This window comes from Homalodisca vitripennis, chromosome 7 (genome assembly GCF_021130785.1).
Source record: "Homalodisca vitripennis isolate AUS2020 chromosome 7, UT_GWSS_2.1, whole genome shotgun sequence".
Classification (NCBI taxonomy): domain Eukaryota; kingdom Metazoa; phylum Arthropoda; class Insecta; order Hemiptera; family Cicadellidae; genus Homalodisca; species Homalodisca vitripennis.
In genome coordinates, this window is record NC_060213.1 from 67,242,837 (window position 1) to 67,265,399 (window position 22,563).

Consider the following 22,563-nt stretch of genomic DNA (forward strand, 5'->3'; position numbering starts at 1 on the left):
ATATGCAATCAAACTTGTTATCAACTTCTGTAATAGTTCGGCAATAAAATCCTAATAATATTATCAATGCGGAAGTAGTTTTGTTTGTTATTTGTATTTCACGCATAAGCGAGTATAGGTATGCTTTCACAAGCCGGGAGCAATTAAGATTTTGTATTTTGATAAGGTTTAGCTGTTTTAAAAAGGTTAATAAATGGTAAAAGTGCGAAATACGTTAAAATTGTTATGCCAATTTCAACGAAATCCGTCAACTCATAAGCGAGCACAACCAATTTAAAAATACGATTGCACAATCAGGAAGCACCAAAAATTTTCCCAGTTGATAGATATCTGTTGTTTTCAGTTTTATTTTCCTATAATTAAACTTCAATAATAAATTCCATAATCAACTAAGTTGTTACCTTTAATATATTGCGTTAATTGAGAAAAGTAACTAATCCTTTTTATTATAATCTACACAGTTCCACTTCCCCATTCAAAATAGCGAAGAGACCTTGATATGTACAGAACCTTGATCATGCAAAGAACCTGCGTTGTACGAATTAGTATGTTAGCGACGACACGACTGAGCTGACCTACTCGTATATCGGTATGTACTTAATTAAACAATCATCCTCCTTATATGTACTAAATGTTGTAAACTTTTTCGTATACTAATTGTAATATGACTCAAGAAAAATACATTGGCAGGTTATTTTATGCTTCATTTACAGAAAGCTAAATATGTTATAAAACATGCAAAATGAACCAAATATTGGTCATTATATTACCAAATCCAACGGTACCTTTTTTAAAAATATCCGTCAACGCATAAGCGAGCACAATCACTGTATATTTCATTAATTCAAATGTCATTCAATAATCTCTGTAAATTAAAAAAAAATTATCAGAATAAATTAATTATGTTTATGACTAATCTATAGTAATCTATTATTTTTATGCAGGCAGATAATACATTAACGTCATAACTTTGATGCTTTCCAAAGTCTTATTACAGTTTCCTATCATATTGTATTTTATAAGTTTCTAAAATTAAATGTTATCATTACTAAAGCTAATAACAATCATAATAACATGGCAACTTACGTAATGCTGTTGACTACATAGTCTAGTGGTTGTGTAATCTTGGTTGATATGTCGTCATACTTATGGCATATAAAATACTAAATTTACTCACACCACATAAACAATATAAAACACATTATATAAAGTATGGAAATAAATGTAATGCTCCATTTCACATTTACAATTTCATAAACTTCCAGAGCATTTTAAATTATGTTACATTAGAACTAAATATGAATTGATGAAGTACTTTCATCATCGTACAATTATACTACGGACACAATTATAAAAGTAGGAAATAATACTAACGATGTACGAGTACTATTACTTGTATAACCAATGTGAATACAGTAATATTATCCACAAATACAATATTGAAACACAGTAACGAAATGAACTCTGCAACATTAGTTGCTATTGAATTAAATTAGATACATAACAGTTATATGACAGCATTGTAAAAGATCTAAAATAAAATTTTATATGAAACAAAAAGAATAATTTTTTAGGAATTAGTACAGTAGGATAATAATTAAAATGTGGAATGAAAACATAAATGAAAGGATTAACAGGTTCACGAGCAAACGTCAACTTAGGGGCTAAATTAATATTGTATTACACATACTATTTCGATATGATGAATAACAAAGAATGTAATGTAGATGTTTAATTACTTTACAGTATTTTATAAGATTTTATATTTTTTTTCCTCTTGCTAGCGACACCAGTACAGTCTCGGCAATGTCAGTTCTCCTGGTTCTACTGTACGCTGTCTGTCTGAAACTCCTGTTGACAATGTACTTGCGGTTCAGATGGGAGTACAGACATGTTCTCGCCACCGCTACCAAACTACCGTGTCCTCACACCCTGCCCATCATCGGCAACGCACTCCTCTTCTTTGGTGACATCACTGGTAAGTTTATTAAATGTTATATATCATACGGGAACTATAATTAATCTATTATTGTTTGGGTTTTTGGTGAGAGTAGGAGGCTGTAGCATCAGATTCATTTAGTGGTTTAGTCGTAAAAGATATATTTATTGTAATGAACTGCAGACTTCCAGATACAATATGATGCTCTAATAAAACATCATAGTTGGTGATGTACCTGAAGACTACTCCTAGGATCTGAATGAAGTAGAACTGGGTGAAATAGTGAAAGATAATTCAAGAATCGGCCAGAAAAGATCCAGATGCTTGACATACTTTCATCTTAGGAAAAGTACCTTCTTTTTTCAGATACTGTGTCATTCATAAGAAATAACATTTTAAAATCCTAGATTCAATTTCATTATACATAAAAAGAGCAGGAAAATTGTGATGCAAACGGTTATTTGATTATGATTAATCACTTGGCAAAAAAACAAATGATAAAAAAGTATAATGCAGTATTACTCTTTAAAAAAAATAAGTATTTTATTTTTTTAAAGATATTTTAAAAAATTTAAATTGTTCTTTACGCACCTTTATAACGTGTTGTTTATTTCACCATGATGAAAATCGATAAATTATTTGTGAAGGGTAGCAACAACAATTTGTGTTTGAAATTTTCCAACATTTATTTTGAATCTGGTCGGATATGCACCTTCATCAAATAATTAGAATCCATGCCTCAATTGCTTAATACCTAGGGTTTTAGTAGAGTTGTCGTTAAAAAACTGCTCTGCAGTCGATTGATAGTTGGAATTTATTAATACAGCATTACTCTTCTTCAGACAAGCAGATCTTTTGCAGGAAATTGCCAACAACCTACAGCTCATAACAACCACCACCATAACAATAGAACAGCCTTGTTCCATTACATGAATTAGCAAACACCAAAGGATTCGATAATCATAAAAACACTCCAATCCAGTAAAATAATACGAGACAACTACATCATTACCTACAATTGTACCCACTGGTTTTAATCATATACGATTCCAAAGAAGAAAAGCAAATTCACGAGATTATAAATCAAATTAACTTCTTTTAAGGAGGCATAATTTTTTTTTTTACAGACATTTCTGCCAAAGGTTTATTGTTACAAAACATCACGAAAAACTTTAAGTAGGCATTATGAGATTAAAGTATTTACAGGGGGAGATCCGGTTTCAGGAGGATTTGGACCACCACTATTTGGACTCAGACCCAGCCTAATGTCTCAGATTTTACCGGCTCTCTAGTGACTCCTAATTAGTCTGCAGCGACTAATAACTACAGCGATTTTGGTACTCAACTAAGAAAAGTATCCTATTACAGTTATTTATATATATATATATATATATATATATATATATATATATATATATATATATATATATATATATATATATTGTTCTGTTGTTGTTCAACAAAACAACAAACAAGAATATAACAATTCTTCAACAGTATGTTATAAACAATGTTTTTGTATCTCGTGTGGATTTTGGGTAATGGGTAAATGCAAGTCTTATAAGAATAAATTAATAATATTTTAAGTTGGCATACATACATACTTACTTTTAGTAGAAGTATGGTATTTCTTTAGACCATGGTTACAAGGAAGTTATTAACCTATATATTCTGTTAATGCTAGGCTGCCATGTAAAGGTTTTCTTAGACAAAGTAGACTCCAATATGCAGCCTTGCGATATTCCCTGTTTCACTCTAGGCGGCCTTTACAATAAACCATTGAAATAGAGACACTAATCACCTTCTCCAACACAAACACATAAGGATATTATTATGTCAGAGCTTTGTCATTATCAACGGTATCTATTTAACCTTCCTCTTACCGCAGCGTATGGATTATGACGCTGTCACAGGCTTGTTCGCCTGAAGAGATCCAAGAATGTCGTCGATGAAAAATCTCAAAATAAACTCTTTACATCGTGTCAATACCAGGGCCATCTAGACTAAAAATATAACACTAGGTGAAGGGTTATTCTCATTGGCATCAGGTGCACAATTGAGAGCACTACAAGGTTTTAGACGAGATCTCCAGGTAGAGTAACCGAGTTATCTACACTTAACTTATCTATGGTATGAAAGGTTGATTCAATGTGAATGTCCAATTCAACTCCAGTTCCAGGATTCAAGTCTATGACAGCACTAGATACCAGATGCTGCACTAAGAAAATGAAGGTGAACTAGAGCTAAAATCAGCGTTTACGTACGTCGAATCAACTCTACCCGTATACCATGTAAATAGTATCTAGCAATTCTTCAAACTCTCACACAACTACAAAAGCAATGCAACAATATTTTCAATCTTCAATAGCAAAACGGGATTTTGGAAATCCAAACTTAAATCAAATTCCTATTAAAATTGTTTTCAAATAATCACTTTGGCTATTCGTTTTATTTTAAAAGAACCTCTCTTTATTTTAAAGCTGTTTAGTTTGGTCTAGTTGTGTTTACTAGTAGTGAATATTTTATAATAATTGTATACTAAATTTGAATACTTCAAATTATGTCTTTGTTAATTAGAGTAACTCAATCTGAAAACATAAAAAATGATTAGATAATTTTCAAATCATCAGTTATTCCGCCATAGCAGTACCCTACAATTTAGGCCTGAAAAGAAAAGAACGTATGTTTCAAGTTTACTGCCGTTAATGCATTTAAAAATAAGTGTTACTACGGAATAGGTTAAATGTACAAAAAGTCTATAGCAATGAAGATTTCATTTCGTTTATAGTAACTAGTAGAGTATAAATTTTAATTTTTTTGCTGAAAATATGGTTGCGTGATGTGGAATATTGAGAGTACTATTATTGACAATAGGAGAAGACCAATTCATATGTGGTATTTTAATAATATACTTTTAGCCACAAATATTCTTGATAACCCAGTAACGTTTGAGTAATCCTTTAATAGTACTTTTGGTAACCTTTGCGATTCTCGCCAGATCAATAAATACTTTGAAGCTTCTTTTATTTTTTTTATAAAATAATAGTTTATTGTAAAGAAATAATAGGTTTAAAAACACAGATTCTACTAAGGGAAAAAAATAAAAAGGAAACTTTTATACTATTGATTGTAAAAAAGTAATCATAAATCAATAATAAAATGGTAATGAACATAAGACTACCAAATCTGCAGCTTCAAGGTTTCAACTCCATTTTTACCCAATTTAAAAAATATGATAATATGATAAGTTTCGTAAGTTTTATTGCAAACGTCTAATGAACTAATATAATATTATGATCACTAAGGGTCATGTAGGACGTTCATAAGTATATGTACATGTCTGACCGTCTGTACGATAACTATTGATGGAAAGATTTTAGAGATTTAAACACTTGTAAATAGATTCCCTTTGATTCTACAAGGAACTATATTGATTTTGAGGTAAAAACTGATAAATATATTATATACATTTACCAGTGATGGCAACAATACAACTACAGTGTAAAGTAACTTGTGGATAACTTTAACACATTTTATCATATGATATATATGGCAAAGTTATTTTCTTGGATCAGTGGTAGGTTTTGGGTTAGGTACTGTCGGACCCTTCGATTCTCTATTGTATTGGGTTATTTAATTAAAGTCGAATAAGATTTTTATAAGAATTTTTGAGTTTTAAACAGAATTGGCGTTCTTTTTCATGCTTCCTATGCGGTGGTTTCTAAGGAAATATATAAGTAAAAAAGTTGGAACCTACTACTATTTTAGTATTAAAAACCTCTAAAACAATGATTTTTATATTATTTAATATAGGTAACAGCGTGTCAGTTTTATAACATGTTCTTAAATTTATATGTGACTATAAGTGTGTGTAATAAGCACGCGTAGATTTTATTACATCATCTAATTTTAATTCCTCCCGAATAAAGCAACTAATTATAAATAGGTTTTTCTTATAAGGTAAAATTTATTTAATTTTTGCATGCCAGACCTTGAAACTTGCGAAACCTTAATTACGCAAATGGATTAGACATGGTACAAGGAGCAACTTATTATCATAACAACTTATAACCACTTTTTTCAAAAACAAAATATGAATTATAAAATGTATCACTTGTTATCCTATATTTATAAAATATGGAATGTCAGGTTCTTATATGACCAGGTGCCAGGTGAGTGGGGGGTATTAAGGTATTTGTATTATACCCTTTTAAACATTTAACGATGTTATACCCTATTATCGTTTCAAATATTCCAGCGACACAACAACAAAATACTCAAATTGTGTAACACTTACTATATACTTACTCTACTAGATTAGTATTTCATTGTTCTTGCTATGATGGTAATATTAAAAGATCATTTTATAAGTGGAAAGTGCTAAGTGGTTCTATAGGAAGCAATTATACTTAATGAACTAAATGTGTGTGTGTGTGTGTGTGTGTGTGTGTGTGTGTAAATAAAAATAATTACAATATAAATAATTCTCAACATAATTACATACTACAGATGTTGATAAATTTATATTAAATACAGTCAATCCTAACTATAAATATAACATAGTCAAATAATTATTATCGGTGGTTTTTTTTGTTAACTGACCCGTTTTATTTTCTAACTATTTTCGTTAGTATTTCATTCAAAAATTTTCAATTTTGGGAACCGCCGCAATTGTATATAACTGAGTGAATATGTAACTATGGTCGTCCATAACAGGGAAAGTTATATAGACAATAATTTGGAAAATGTAACATTTTATCGAAAAAATTTCGGATCATTAAAATTCTTTTCTAAATATAAAGAAATAATAAATAAATAAACATGCCTTTTATTTCAAGCGATTATCAGATACATCTGTTTTTCATAATAACTCACGTAAACATGATACAATATATTTTAGACACTAAACTTATTTAAAACAGTTAAAATTACAAAGTTAAAAGTATAAAACGTTCACTCCAGTGAAAAGAGGTGCTTCTTTAGCTGAAGTTTAAAATGGCGACCTTTAAGCAATTTAAGGTCACAAGGGAGACCGTTGTACAACTTTGGACCAAAATGGGAAAACCCCCTTCGACCAATCTCCAACCTCACTTTGTTAAAGTGAAGTTGGTTACTCTGCCGAGTGTTGCGGCAAACGATCTCAGCACGACTGCACAGCCTTTCTGCCAGGTACCGTGGCTCCCGCTGGAACAGTACATTGTTTATAAAGCAGCACGTCTGTATCCTACACACGGCATCCATGGTCATGAGTCCTGCAGCATCTCGAAAGGGTGACACGTGATCTCTTCGACAGAGCCCGTATACAAATCGAATTGCAGTGTTTTGCATTCTTTGAATTCGTTCTGCGTCTTCCTTTGAGATGCTATTGCCGTATGCAGGAAAACGGTAATAAAAAATTGGCAACACGACGGACAGGACAAGACGCAGCTTAACTGACTCTGGAAGGATAGATCTCAGCGTATACATGCCTCGCAGTCTCCCCAGTGATCTCTGAGAAACAAACGACACATTGTCAGAAAACCCCAGCCCACTGTCCAGCACAATGCCAAGCGTCTTTACAGTGTCATTGACACTCAAGTTTTCATTTCCAATCCTGATTTGCACGTTGCTCTCTTTGATATACTGCTCCTGAGCCGCTGATGCTATGTAGAGAACCGTGCATTTTTTAGCGTTCAGCGACCATGACTCCCCGACCACACTCGCATGTACTCCAAATCTGAATTTACGTTAGCAATAGCCTCCTCCAACCCATTTAACCCAAATGGCATATGCAACTGGCAATCATCGGCATACAGATGGACTTTGCAGTGGCGCACACAGTTGTCCAGATCTGACGTGTACAATGTTAAGAGTACCGGGCCTAGACAACTTCCTACAGAATATCAAACGGTCTAAGAAATGTTCCATATAATACTGTTACTACCGTTTTTGTAACTGCATCTTCATAAAAACTACTCACTAACGCAATTACATATTGAATCATTCTTCAAATCTGAAGAATTACGAGTTACTAATGTACTATATAGTATAGTACAGTATAGCTATACATGGTGTAAATTAAGACCTGGTACCTCTGGATAAATTCCAAACGGATTGAGATATCGATGTACTACTTTCACCATACTTATTAAAATAGTTCTTTGGATTTTGTCTGATAACAAAATCCCCCCTCTTTTTTTAAAGAAGGGTCCTGTGGGTGTAACTTTAAATTTTCAAGTTTCGACCCCTATCTTGTGACATTTAGTTTTAATTTTCTATTTAATAGAAACACAATGACACGAAAAATACATCTCTACGACGTTCCAACCCAATTTTATGGGAAAATACAACTTTTCGTAAAATAAAATTATATACAGGGTGTTCAGTAAAAGTGTTCCATTACTTTGGGATTTTGTTTTACACATAAAAATGAGGAAAAAAATTTAATGTGAAGGGATTTCCTACAACCTCTAATTTCCTGTCTATGTGTTTTTTATAAAACGTTTACATAGTTTGAACCAGTTAAGATAAGTTTATGAAACGAGAATTGTATTAACCTATGGTAGGTTCTGTAGGAAATAAAATATTAACAATATTATTCATTTTACCCGTTTCAAAATAGGAGGTGTTTAAATCATTCTATAAAAATAACTAAAAACTGATTAATTTTACCAAAAATTGGAGGAATAATTCTTTTAGATTTTGTTATAAGTTCGACAATGTTTTAAAGTTAAACTTTATAAAGTCAAATAACAAAAAACCGGTGAAGTTATATAAAATGAATAAGATACCAACTATTTAGTCATTTTCATACCTATTCCTACAGTACTTTTTTTCAAAGAAATCCGTCAACGCATAAGCGAGCACAGCCACTTTAAAGATACGCTTGCACAAGCCGAAAGCATTATACATGCCCCCTTCCCGAGTTTAATGATCAATTAAGCTGTTACCTTTAATATATTACATTGCTTCAGAAAAGTAAGTACACTTTATTATTATCTACACGTGTTCACCTTCCAATTTAAACAGCGAAGAGACCTTGATATGTAAAGAACCTTGATCATGCAAAGAAACTATGTAAGAACTAGTCTGTAAATGACTTCACAACAGAGCTGACCTACTCGTACATCGGTATGTACTCCATATTAAACAATCGTCCTCTTTATATGTACAAAATGTTGTAATTTTTTCGTATATTCATTTTAATATATCTCAATAATATTACATTGGCAGGTCTTTTACGCTTCAATTACAGACAACTAAATACAATGTACATCTTTGTCATTACTAAAAAGTAGCACAATAATTTCTTGACTGAGCTATCGATTATTTTTATGCAGGCAGATAAAGCATTAACGCCGTGAAGTTTTATTTTTTGTAAAGTGTCAAGCAGTATTACACTTTTCTACCATATTGTATTTTGGACGTTTCTAAAATTGAATGCTATCAAGACTAAGGCTATTAATAATAATAAAAACATGGCAACTTCTGTAATATGGTTGACTAAGTAATGTTGTGGTTAAATAGTATTGGTTGGTAAGTCGTTATACCATACAAAATAGTAACTTTGACCGCACCACCTAAACGTTTAAAAAACACATTCAAACAAGTATGGGAATGAATGTAATGTTCCATTTCACATTTACAGTTTCATATCTCTTGAGCATTGGTAATTCCATTACATTGGAACTCAATATAAATTAATGAAATTACTTCCATCATCGTACAATTACACTACGAACTCAATTATAAAATTAGTACATAATATTGACGATGTACCAGGATTATTACTTGTTAACCAATGTGAGTTCGTTAATACTATTAGCAAATAAAATCTTGAAACACAATAACAAAATTAGCTCTGCAGCATTATCTCGCTACTGAATTAAATTAGCTCATAATAATAATTATATAAAATCATGGGTAAAAATGCTAAAATAACACATAAATATTTTATATAACAAATAAAATAATTTTTGTACGGGATTATTACAATAGGCAAGTAATTAAAATGTGGAATGAAAAACATGAAGAAAACAATTCACTAGCAACTTTATCTTAGGGGCTAAATTAATTTATGGTTAAAAAACTATTGCTTCATCATGAATTACAAAAAATTTAATGTAGAGGTTTTCATTAATTTACAGTATTTCATAAGATTTGCTAAATTAAAGAAATATTTAGAACTATTGTAATAATGATCTCGCTTAACTTTAGGACGAACTCGATGAACTCGATTTTTAAGAATTCTAAAAGTAATTTATGTGAATTTATAGTTTTGCTAAAGAGATCTTTAGTGGTTTTATTCCCACTTCTCGTATAAAAATGCCTTAGTACTTATGTTAAAAAAGCCTTACCTCTTATATACTACCTCCTTTTCATTTAGCCATGATGACTCGTAAATACTTCGTATTTTTGTGTAAGTCTTACCTTCTCTATTTGGTACTTAAATCATTTTCCTCACAAATTATCCCACATTGAAGCCGAAAAATATATTGGCAAAGTGAAGTGTACGCATCAGGAAAATTTCACAAAAACTATTCTATTGTGGAATTATATTATATTTAGGGAAATTTCCTTGTGTAATCTGATAATACGTTTTATTATAATTACTAACAACACGCATAGTTATTATTTAGTAACTCATATTTTTACAATAATGTAGGAAAAACTGTACTGTAATGGTATATTGACATTTGAGCGGACAGATGATAAGAAGCCGTAAAATGTCTGTTTATTACATAGCACTAAAAACTCCTCACGCGTAGATTGTTGCAGGGTTCACTTTAACTTGTCAAGGTCACAAACAGTTTATACTTTGATAAGTCTTTCCGTCTGCCTCCTCTTAAATAATTTTCTGTCCCGGCGTTAGCATATTTGTATCCTGTATATTTAGACAAGCGGAACTTGTTATCACGATAGATATGCTCGTTGACGTATCCTGGATTAATATCCCATGTGACGATATTATTGTTTCCCTATTTTTTACTTGGAAATAAAAAAGTTCGTAATCACATCGTTTTGGAACTGGTTCACTTGGTGGCACCATCTCGCCTAACAAATGGTTAAATTCTGTGTTGTACCACCACCTGGTTCTCTTCCAGTGACAGTCCAAGTCCCACTACGACAACCTTAACTATCCTAATGATATCCCCTTTTTTCAGGCATCAAGTATATTTTAATGTTAGTTCTTCGTAAATATTGTCATACGGTCTTAAATGACCGTATAAGCCCATAACCACAATTCTGTAGAGAAGTGCACGGATGACGACTTTATGATTATGACGTCATAGAAGTGTCATGGCGGTGGCTACAGCGTTTGACCAAATATAGGGATGTTCTTAACTATGCGATTTCTTTTGTGAAACTATAAAAAGAGACGGGGTATTCGATTCTATATTTGAAAAAGGGCATAAGGATGTTTGCCGGATACATCAAAGGGTGCGAAGGTTGGAGAAAGATTTTAGTTAAGACCTAAGACGAGAAATGCAGAAGTTAAACGGAGGATTATTCCTTCATATATATTTCACCACTACCACTGTTGCTTACATTATTACAGAAAACTGCAATTTAATTATATATTTTTACAAACAGGGATGAATAGCATATATTGTTTAACACAATATAAACAAGCCAAGATATATTTGGAGGCAGACACTCACGGTACAGTGCGACTACATTGAACCACGGTGTGTTGGTGAGAGACCTTCTATTGCCTCGGTCATCTGTCAGGGGGGTGGAGGGTTAGTATATATTGTTTCAGTTAGGCCTGTGTTACGGTTTACTTAGTAATTAAATATATTTTGTTCATACTCCTAGGAGCCCGACACCAGTACAGCCTCGGCAATGTCAGTTTTTCCTGGTTCTACTGTACGCTGTCTGTCTACTCCTGTTGACAATGTACTTGCGGTTCAGATGGCAGTACAGACATGTTCTCGCCATCGCTACCAAACTACCGTGTCCTCCCACCCTGCCCATCATCGGCAACGCACTCCTCTTCTTTGGTGACATCACTGGCAAGTTTATTAAATGTTATATTTCATACGGGAACTATAATTAATCTATTATTGTTTGGGTTTGTGGTGATAAACGGGAATTTTCTGAGGGTCTAGACCAGATGTAGAATGCTCTAACATCAGATTAATTTAGTGGTTTGGTCGTAAAAGATATATTTATTGCGATGAACTGAAGACTTTCAGATGGCATCTGCTGCGTAAAATAAAACATTACAGTTTGTGACGTACCTGAAGACTACTCCTGGGATCTGGGTAAAGTAGAAACCGGATGAAACGTTTAAAAGATAATATCCAGGTGCAAACCATAACTTTCATCTTAGGAAAAGTAACGTCTTTTTGAACATATTGTGTCATTCATAAGAAATAAAATTTTAAAATATTAAAGCTATGTCATTATAGATAAAAAGAGCCAAAAAATCCAAAAAGCCAAATTATGTCTAATCACTTGGCAAAAACTCAAAATAAAAGAAAATATAAAATACAGAATTAAACAAGACAAAAAATTAAAAGATTTATGATCAGAAATTTTAAATTGCAGTGTACGCACCTTTAGAACGTGTTGTTTATTCATCATGGTGTAAATGGACAAATTATGTATAAAGCGTATCAAAAGCAATATGCATTTACCCTCTTTAACTCTTTAACTTTTTTTTTGATCGTGTCTTATATGCAACTCCGTCAAATAGTTAGAACCCCTATCTCAATTATTTAACACCTATTGTTTTAATAGAGGTGTCGTCCAGAAAAACTGTTCTATGTCGATTGATAATTGGAATGTATTATTATTGGATTACTCTTCTTCAAAGAAGCAGATCTTTTGCAGGAGAATGCCAGCAACCTACAGTCCACCTCCTCAACCAAGACAATAGAACAGCCTTGTTCCATTACAGACATAAAAAATACAGGGTTTTTGGTCAACATTTAAGAAAAACATCCTTTTAGAGTTATTTATGTATTCTTAATTTTTGATGATGAAGAACTACTGTATATGATACAAAGGCTATCTGCTTTCAGATGTGACTAAAAATCTACTAAAATTAAGTTCGGATTCCAATGGCATATTCTGCTTTTGGATTGGCCCCAATTCCTATTTTCGTAGTAGTAGACCCAGCGGATATCCAAGTAAGTATAACCTAATCATAATGATTAAGTTTTTAGGTGTAATAATTTATTGATATTTAGTCACTGTTCACTATTTCTATACGGCAACTAATAATTAGAATGAAAACAGATGTATCTACATGTACTACAGACCTAGAGTTTTATTACGGTCCACCCTATTGACATTTTGAGAAGACAACTCAATACATTGTTTACTATTATATTTTTGCAAAGGAGTTAAATATTTGGTTATAGTAATACGGAAAAAATAATTTTTAGCATTACATTTAAAATCTAACATACAAAACGTTATAAAATTAAATGTAAGAATATCCTTAATTATATGTCATTAGAAATCGATCCCTTATTGAGTAAAATCAAATGCTCTAAAACCATGCTTATAAAATGATCACGTGAAACCAAATTCTGTCCACCCTTTTGCGGGTTTTTCCCTATTATATATAGACACACGTTTAAATAATACGACTATTAACTAAATCACTTGTTTTCAGGTTATTTTGAACAGCTCTAGTATGCTAGAGAAAGATAATATCTACTCCCTGCTCAAAGTGTGTTTGGGCAATAATATTCTTTCATCTCCAGGTGAGCATATTTTATTACTAACAAAACGTTACTTATATAATCTTACTATCTATAAATATATATTTAAATGAATACAGCAAAAAATTTAATATTTTAAAGTACCATACTCATGATATGAACTCAGTCACTATTTTCAGTTGTAAAGCAAAGCTACCGAGTTATACATTTTTATTTTACAAAATATTTACTACAATACCAGATAAATAATGGTCATTAGACCTGTTTTCTAAGAAATGTTACTGTTTAAAATTAAGTATGTGATTCCATTCTTCAAGCGCCGTATTAATTTTTATGTTTGAAATAGTAGTTCAGATATCTTTAAAAGGAAGAATAAACAGTGAAATGTATTGCTATTTTAGGCTACTAAAATTACATTTAAAATACATTTGTGCTACAGTTCACATCTGGAGGAAGTACCGGAGGCTGATGAACCCCGTGATGCATCCTTCTAATGTAGAGAACTTCCTTCCGGTCTTCAACGAAGTCGGTAGGAAGTTAACAGAACAGTTATCGGTCAGCTCCCCACCTTCAGATCGTACTGATGAGATTTTTGAAATGGCTGTGACTGCTAGCACAAGTAAGTATGTTAATTTTCGCAATGGAGATTGTATAGAAAATTAAATTATATTAAAAAAATAATTCAAACCAGCGTTAAAATACATTGCATTTGAAGAAATTATATTATTTTTTGAATACTTGTTGTTTATCCTATGCAAAATTGAAAGCCTAAGGGGCATAAAAGCAGTGTAAAAGTAATTAATCCTTTAATTTTAGATTATTTATAGTTTAATTATATTATTATGTAGATGATCATTGACCATTATAAAGATATTACCTTGTATATGCTGTAATATGACTAAGTGTTTAACAGAATAAGTATTAGCTGCAAATTCGTCAACAATGTTTATCCATAATTTTCTACACTTAACCCAGGCTCTGTTCAATGTCAAAAACCTGTCTAGAGTACAAACAGGAGCTTGTTAGTTTCGAGTAACGTTTATATTATCGGTCTATAAATAATAATTTACTATCGAATTTTTTTTACTTTGCACTTAATATAATTGACAATCACAACTTATCGGCACCGTAGATTACGAGATGTAAAGAGTTTCAAAGAAAACAATGAATTTCACCCAAAGAATCTTATCTCTAACTAAAAAAAAACCAACTTCATGTCCGGCTAAAAGATTATACCAATGAAAGAAACCTCCAACAACCAAATTCGTACATAAACCTTGACAATTTTAGGAGCAAAATATAGGGCCAAAAGCGGCTTGCCTTTAACCCTTCCTACTTCTGACAATCGTCTTCCTGTTCTATTGTTTCAAATAACATGATGCGGTGCCAAAGAAAGAGCCGACATCGTTTTTAGTGTTAGTATTCCACTTTCAACTGTGCCGGTGTGATGTCTGATCGTGTTTCTCGTGCTTATGACTTTTGCATGGGACATGCCTGGAGAAGAGTCCAAGCAGTTTTTGGGAATGTTTGAACCCTTTTTCTTTCCCTTCTTTTTCTTTTTATGTTCTTTATTTTTATATGGACTATTACCTCCTCCACCAGACGAAGATACAGATTAGAATCCTCGAAACGTTGTGTTACATCTGTTGTAGCCAAGGATGGCAAATGACCGAAATCAAGTTATCCTGATTCCTCTTGGTGAAAGAAAAATTTATAGAAGTCAAGAGCCGACGCACTTTTGAGTAAAACCCAGGCACGATAGTGAAATGTGTTGGGCCATACTCCTATACATTTCTATTAATATCTGGAGTGCTCCAAGGCTCAAATGTTTTACCGTTTTTATTAATCTTCTTTGTAAATTACATATATAATATAATTCTTACTAAATGCCTCGTGTTCGCTGATGAAGTTAAGATATTCCTCGAAGCAATCGATAGTTGACACTGTGTGTAATAATACTGTGAAGCCTTGCAGGATGCCTTATGTTCTATTGCAGCCTTAATTAATTTGAATGCAATGGAATACTATTTTAGAAGATGTACGATTCAGAATTATGTAAAACTTAGCACGCCCATTGACTTATACAAATCCATGTAGGACAAAATTGATAAATTTAAAGACCTTGGAGTACTAATGTCTTCAAGACCTTGGAATCATATTGCTTATGTGAGCAGAAGTGCCAATACACAGATGTGATTGTTATGCAAAGTGATTAAAAACTTCCTTCTTCTATCAATCCTGGTTAAACTTTGCAAAATCATAGTCCTACCGATTCTGGAGTACTGTTAAGTGACATAGTGTTACATATCAACGATATTCATGTTGCTATTCTTGATTTCTTCAATATTAGACTTTTGTTCTATTTGGGTTGGGTTTTTTAGTTATGTTTAACCTTGAAATGCCTGTAAATGTTTCAGTACCTCCCAAAGTCTACCACTGTTAGCAACGAGCAAAAGGATAGCGAGAGTGAAATAGAGATATTATATCCGTTATAATCTCCAATAATTGCTTTATATCGCTGCCACAAATTACATAGTTATTAATGCTTAGTTGATATAGTCGTAGAAATTATGTTATTTCTAAATAGGTTTTTACTATTATTTAATGCTTATATTTTTTATATTGTTATTAGTTATTTTATAAATGGTAATGTTTGGTTGGCTTAGATTTGTTACTATATATTTTATATATATACCTACAGCACTCTTTTAACAATACATTATTATATTAATATTTATGACACATATGATATAAATTACAGATGTTTATGTCAGCACGCCATCTAATGCTGAAAATGTTCATGTACAATGAGTTTGCCGTTGGAATAAATAAATGCGTCCCTCTGTCTGTCTATGCGATATCTACTACTTTCATTTCGTCGGTCCCTGAATGTGAAGTCTATAAGAGTAGTGGACTGTATCAAACAATAGAAGTGGAGGAGGGTGCACCCTTTCTCTGTAGAGGAGGTTGATTTGGCGATGACTAAAAACACTTGTGTTGTCATTAATTGTTTAAAAAGTTCAATATAAAATGAAATAATACTGACACTTTGGGTAAGTATGTCCGCGGTAAATAAGTGTACTATGTAGATGGATAGCGGAAAGGGAATCACCTATTTGATTTGATAATTAGAAGGCATTAGTTAGGCCGGGGCTGTGAAGATTGATTTGAAATTTATGAATGACTAGCTGTTTCCCGCGGCTTCGCACGCGTCTCTTAAGCTTTGCCCGTATATTTCTTTGCCTTCAAATAGTGTTTGGATATTTTAATATACGTAACTACTGTGTTGTAATTGCAGTTTATAATGTGCAGGCGCTTTGATAACTTTTATATCTTGCAGTACAGCCTGGTGGTTAGTTACATCAATGGGCATCGCGTATAAACCTTCTACATAGAAAAATACAAATTTTTCATAGTGATCGGTCCAATAGTTTCTGAGTCTATAAAGGACAAACACACAAACATTCATTTTTATATATTATGATTGCAGAAACAGTTTAAACAAAATTTGTCGTTTCTCTTAAGCTTACTCTATGCTTTAAAACTATAAGTGTAAAGAAATTTATATATAAATATATTTTTGTCGCATTATATATGTTTACAAAGAACAGCTGATTAAAAATTTGAAAAGACTCTTTCACTTAATAACATATGTTTGCTGCAATGCATTTCTTACGGGTATTTCTGTAACCAGTGGGGCGGAATCCTGAATCGGGAAAGGGATAAAAAGTATCCTATAACCTTCTACAGATCAAGACGAACAAATTAAAAAAAAAATTAGGCGAATCCGTCCAGCCGTTTGTGAGTGATGCTGTTACACACGAACAGTTTCATTTTTATATATATAGATATGATGTGGATAAAGTTGTTAAGAAAAATTGTAGGATTAGAGAAAATACTCGCCTTTGTTCCTCTTTCAGTCAGAACTGGTATAATCTCGTACTAAAACAGTAACTGCTGTTTTATATATATATATATATATATATATATATATATATATAATATTATATATATATATAATATATATATATAAAGGAAAAGAGCTGAAACCATTGAGTTGTATTCTAGTTAATTTCATTGTTTCCGCATTGTTTCAGAATCATTACTTTCAAGAAACCTCAAGATTGATAATTTAATGGATGGCAAATTTGCAATTCATAAGTAAGTTGGCTTTATAGTTTTTACTTTGCAACATGCAGTTTTAAAAGGAAACATTGTTTGTTTCAATTATTCTTAAACACGTACAAACTGTAACTAAATGACACACATTTCCTTCTGTTCTTAGTATTGGCAAGCTACTCATCTTACGGATATTCAAGTTTTGGTTACATATTGACTGGCTGTTTAAAGTGTTCTATGGGAAGGAGCTGAAAGAATCTTTAAAAAATTCGGGACCAATGTATGGACGTTATCAGTCAGGTATGTTGATTACAGGTGCTTAAAACTTAATTATAGGATACGGGGAAGAAAGCTTTCCACAATGGTCCCCAGAAATTCACTTCAATAAAAAAATCTTCATTTTAAACAATCGCTAAGTAAAAGTATAAGTAATGCACGATATTTCTTAATGATATACTTTTAAATAATGTCTTCTCATAATTAAATTTAATATATCAAAAATTGCGTATAAATACAGTAGAATTATTCAGTGTTAAGTGTCAGTTATGGCATCTATATAAATTATATATTGACACTAACTTTAAACGTATGTTTTATATATTTAAGCTTGTACCTTTCATCATTTTGAAACATTTTTTTTGGTCTCAAAAAGGAATCCATAGCAAAAAGTAGCTTATATAATACGCCTATACGTATATTGATTTGCATAATTATTTACAATGTTATATACATGTACATATTTTCGTCAAAATATGAACAAAAATTCACGTCAAGGAAACCAGTACACTGCCTTACCTACACTACAAGAGTTGACATCATGTTTCACATAAAACATTCTTACGATAATTATGCAGTACTTCCCGGGGCTAGATGAAACTAACAGTATATTAAATACGGTCGACAACATTTTGGAATCATCCCCCTTGACACACAATTTGTTTACAAAACACCGTAGAATTGTTTTAGTACAGACTCTAATCTGAAGAACCTTTTTAAGACCTAAATTATTCTCTAACCAATTTCCAAATTCAAATGCTAATAAAAGGCTTATAGTCTGCCATTCTTGAGAAGACAAGCATTGTGCTACACGCAACATTCTAAATCCATCTAAAACTTTAACAAATAGCGCAACTAGTAAAACATATCCAATTGAAATTACGTTAACTGTAAATCAAATAATGTGATTTATCAGTTGTCATTAAAATTTTTGTCCCTAAGACTATATTTGGTTTTAAGGACAAATCCCTTACATATTAGGAATTAATAACAAACTTTTTTCATCCAACAGACACGACAACGAATTAGTTTCACAACACGTATTGGCTCATACGAAAATATTTAATAACTGTTATTAATTAGGAGGGATTTGTAAAGTACCAGAAGATTCTACCAAAATCGAATTCGAAAATTTCAAACAAGCGTATCAATTACTCTAAGTAAAAAATTTCATTTTTGGTTTAAAAAAGAAATAATATTTTTTTAACAGTCAAATTAGTTTTAAACCAAAATTTACAGTCAAAGTTCTTTTAAGAATTTTCAATAAAAAAGCCAACAAAATTGTTTATATATTTTTCAGTTTTAAGGTGTTATAACGCACTTGATGTCATTTATAATGTCAATGTTAATATAAGACCACTTTCCTAAATTTTTTTATAACATACGAAGGAGTTAACAAAATTTAAAAGAAGATTAGATCATTTCAGCTGTCACTAAAAATTAATTGTATGTTTGCATTTATCCTTGGTTTTTATACACAATTTTACATCCTTTTTGAGAACGACATTATGTTAGAATTATTTAACGATTGTACGTAGTGATCTTTTAATTCTTGTGTGTACGTGTGTGTGTGTGTGTGTGTGTGTGTGTGTGTGTGTGTGTGTGTGTGTGTGTGTGTGTTTGTGTGTAATGTGTGTTTTCAGCATTATAAAACGTAAATGATTCTTATAGGAATGGAAAGAAGGAGCGACTATTAAAAAGGAAGTGATTCCAGGCGCAAATCAGGACATCGAACGTAAGTACATATTTTCCTGTTATTATACATATTTAGTAACAATATAAAAAAATGTATTACTATTTTGTTCCTTTGTAAGAAACAATTGTTCCTTTTGTTGATGACACCGTCCTGGTTTCTACTTATTGTATGTAAGAAGAGGCATACTGTCGCCGAACTTTGGATCTAGTTAGCACAATTCTCTAACTGTCAATAACACAAAGATGATAGGGTAAATATTATTGTACTTTTTTATACAAAATTCTAAATGGTCCAGGTCCAATACTCTTCATATTTCATTCCTGCAGCGATCCTCGGCCAACTGCCTTCAGCTGCGGCGTAGATGAACAATATATAAGTACATTGGTGTAATAACAGATAAAAGATTACCTTGGTTTCACACGTTCAATACATCAAAACTTTTTTTTATCCTATGCTCTATGCTTTCATGCAGTTTTCTCAGATATTGTGCGTGGATCACTTTAAGGATGTTTACTTGGCCTACGTCACGTGAGTGTAGCAGTACCACATCGTGACGTGGTAAGGTGTTTCTTCTGAGCTGTAGCCCAAGGAAACACTACGACATTATATGTTAAGGTTTTCATGTTCTCATCATTAAGCAAAAGTGTTATAAGATATACAGTCACATATTACAGAACAGTCAGTTTGTTAAAAGAAATGATATCAATGCAATTTAACAGAGTATGTGATGGAAGAATTGAACGTCCCAGAGATTTTCACCCAATCTGGGGGGTAAAGTATGACATAAATGGTAGCTTAAGATAATCAGGCAGTTCCCATAGAATCTTTTAGAAAGACCTTAAAAGATACACAAGTTTTCTTTACGTCTACCCTGACATTTCTATATATGGGTGTATTGGAACCAAAATTAAGTTGTAGGATATAAAACAAGGTACCAACCATGTGGTGCGTAACGTGCTTTTCTAAAGTTCTGTGCAACATATCAACCTTGCTGTTCTTAAAACAGATTTAAAATTTTTTCCAGCTCTTCACGTGATAAGCTTCGTGAAATCTCAGCTAATAACACGATCGTTCAACAAAACAGTGAATTTAATCAAACTGTAGTTTGGTGCTTAAAATGACAGAGCAGCATGGCCAAAGAAGCTACTACCAATTTTCACAGTAAGCCTTAATATGTGTTAGGTTTAGTCAATAATGACTAAATTTTACATGGATAAATTGTTAACTAACAGATTTTTCTTTGAGCACTTTCAAAATAAAGGAGATGAACATTCAGGATCAAAATTACACAGCAAAGCTCAGGCAGTAAAACCCGTCAATTACTTATCAGTAAATGTAAAATCGGAATGTATTGACCCTAAGGGATAGATTTTTTGCCCATTTTCGTTTTCTATAACATACATGAAGTAGTCACGTTGTTTCAGCACGAAAAAGTTGTGCAGTATGCGTGGACACGACTTTTCTTAAATACGCCTTTTTAAAGACCTTTGCGTCTGCATTGTGAGTGAATGGTACACGCTTTACGTCCGTTGGATAGCCGCATTGCCTACAATTGTAAATGTATTATATAAAGCTGGAAAATTACAAAATGTATTTCAAAACAGCTTGATAACATATTAAAGGTGCATAAGGTTTAACTAAAAAATTTAGTAAATAAAACTAAAGTGTCTTTATTAAATAAATTTTAATCATAATGTGTATGTATGTTTTATAAATTAACGGATTAACAATGGATTGGAGCTCCCAAGAGGCTGGAAATTAGCCATATGCTGAAAGCGTCTCGAAACTAGATGATGAATAATGAAGAAATCTTAGAAACTGGAACTTCCCAGATTCTAGACGCAACCATGTAACCGTGTGAAATCCTGTACAGTGAGAAGCATTAAAATCTAATTCAAAATTACTTAGCTCTACGATATAGTACACAACGTAGTGTAAAGATTTCTAAATGGCGAATGGCAAACATTAGGTGGGGCAATTTAGTATTAGAGTCCGTTGCACATAAAGAGTATATTCATATAATATGATTATTTACTCTAAAGAAGTTGTCTCTTTTTTTCCTAAAAAATAACAAATATACTAACATTTATGCACTTTAATTAACAAGAAATAACATATTTTTTACCAAATGTAGCGTTCTATGAAAATAATGTAATGATAGGTTAATACGTTTAATACGTTTAATTAATAAAGACTTGTTCACACAATCTCAACATAATAATACTTAGTAACTTATATGTAGATTTTATAATAACATACTTTTTATTAAATGATATAAATTTATATGTTAAGTCTAGGTATTAAAGTTGAGTTTACGTAGCAGCTATTTTTTTGATAAAGTATAACCTTAGTCAAATGGCAGGAGGTAACTTTTATGAATAATTTACTTATATAATGTAGTTTTCTACTACTGCCATGAATGCTTATTTAAAATGCCCACATAACTTTCAAAGCAAAATTATTATTATTATTTAATGGAATCATGATCTACCTATTTGTTGAAAGAAAGTTTGGTAGTAATAAAATTTGATATATTTTGATAATAGTAAAAAAATCAATTTTAGATCAAATTAATTAGTTTTCTAAAATTTAGATTTAAATATGTAGATTTAATCCATATCTGATGTTTGATTTTTAGGCTTGTCATAGCGTAAACTTGGTGGATGTAATGTTTGAAAAATCTGCCAATAATATCTGATGACCATGATTGGAAAGATGAATTTTTTAACTATGATAGTAACTGTAAGTATAAGCGTTACAATTTGTAGTCCAGTAAAGTAATTTAACTGATTTGTAACTTACTGATAAATGCGTATATTGTTTTCAGAATTATAAGCTTTATTTAACGATATAACTAGCTATGATGATACTATGCA

At 31.7% G+C, this 22,563-nt stretch overlaps 1 protein-coding gene across 1 annotated transcript; it reads left to right on the plus strand.

The window, feature by feature from the left end:
• The first annotated feature begins 1,806 nt into the window (after nt 1-1,806).
• On the plus strand, nt 1,807-18,038 carry LOC124366763. Its single transcript, XM_046823364.1, has 6 exons — nt 1,807-1,978; nt 6,105-6,111; nt 11,738-11,934; nt 14,036-14,215; nt 17,694-17,757; nt 17,882-18,038. The coding sequence occupies exons 1-6, from the start codon at nt 1,807-1,809 to the stop codon at nt 18,036-18,038; spliced, it is 777 nt and encodes a 258-aa protein (XP_046679320.1).
• Nucleotides 18,039-22,563: the final 4,525 nt, after the last annotated feature.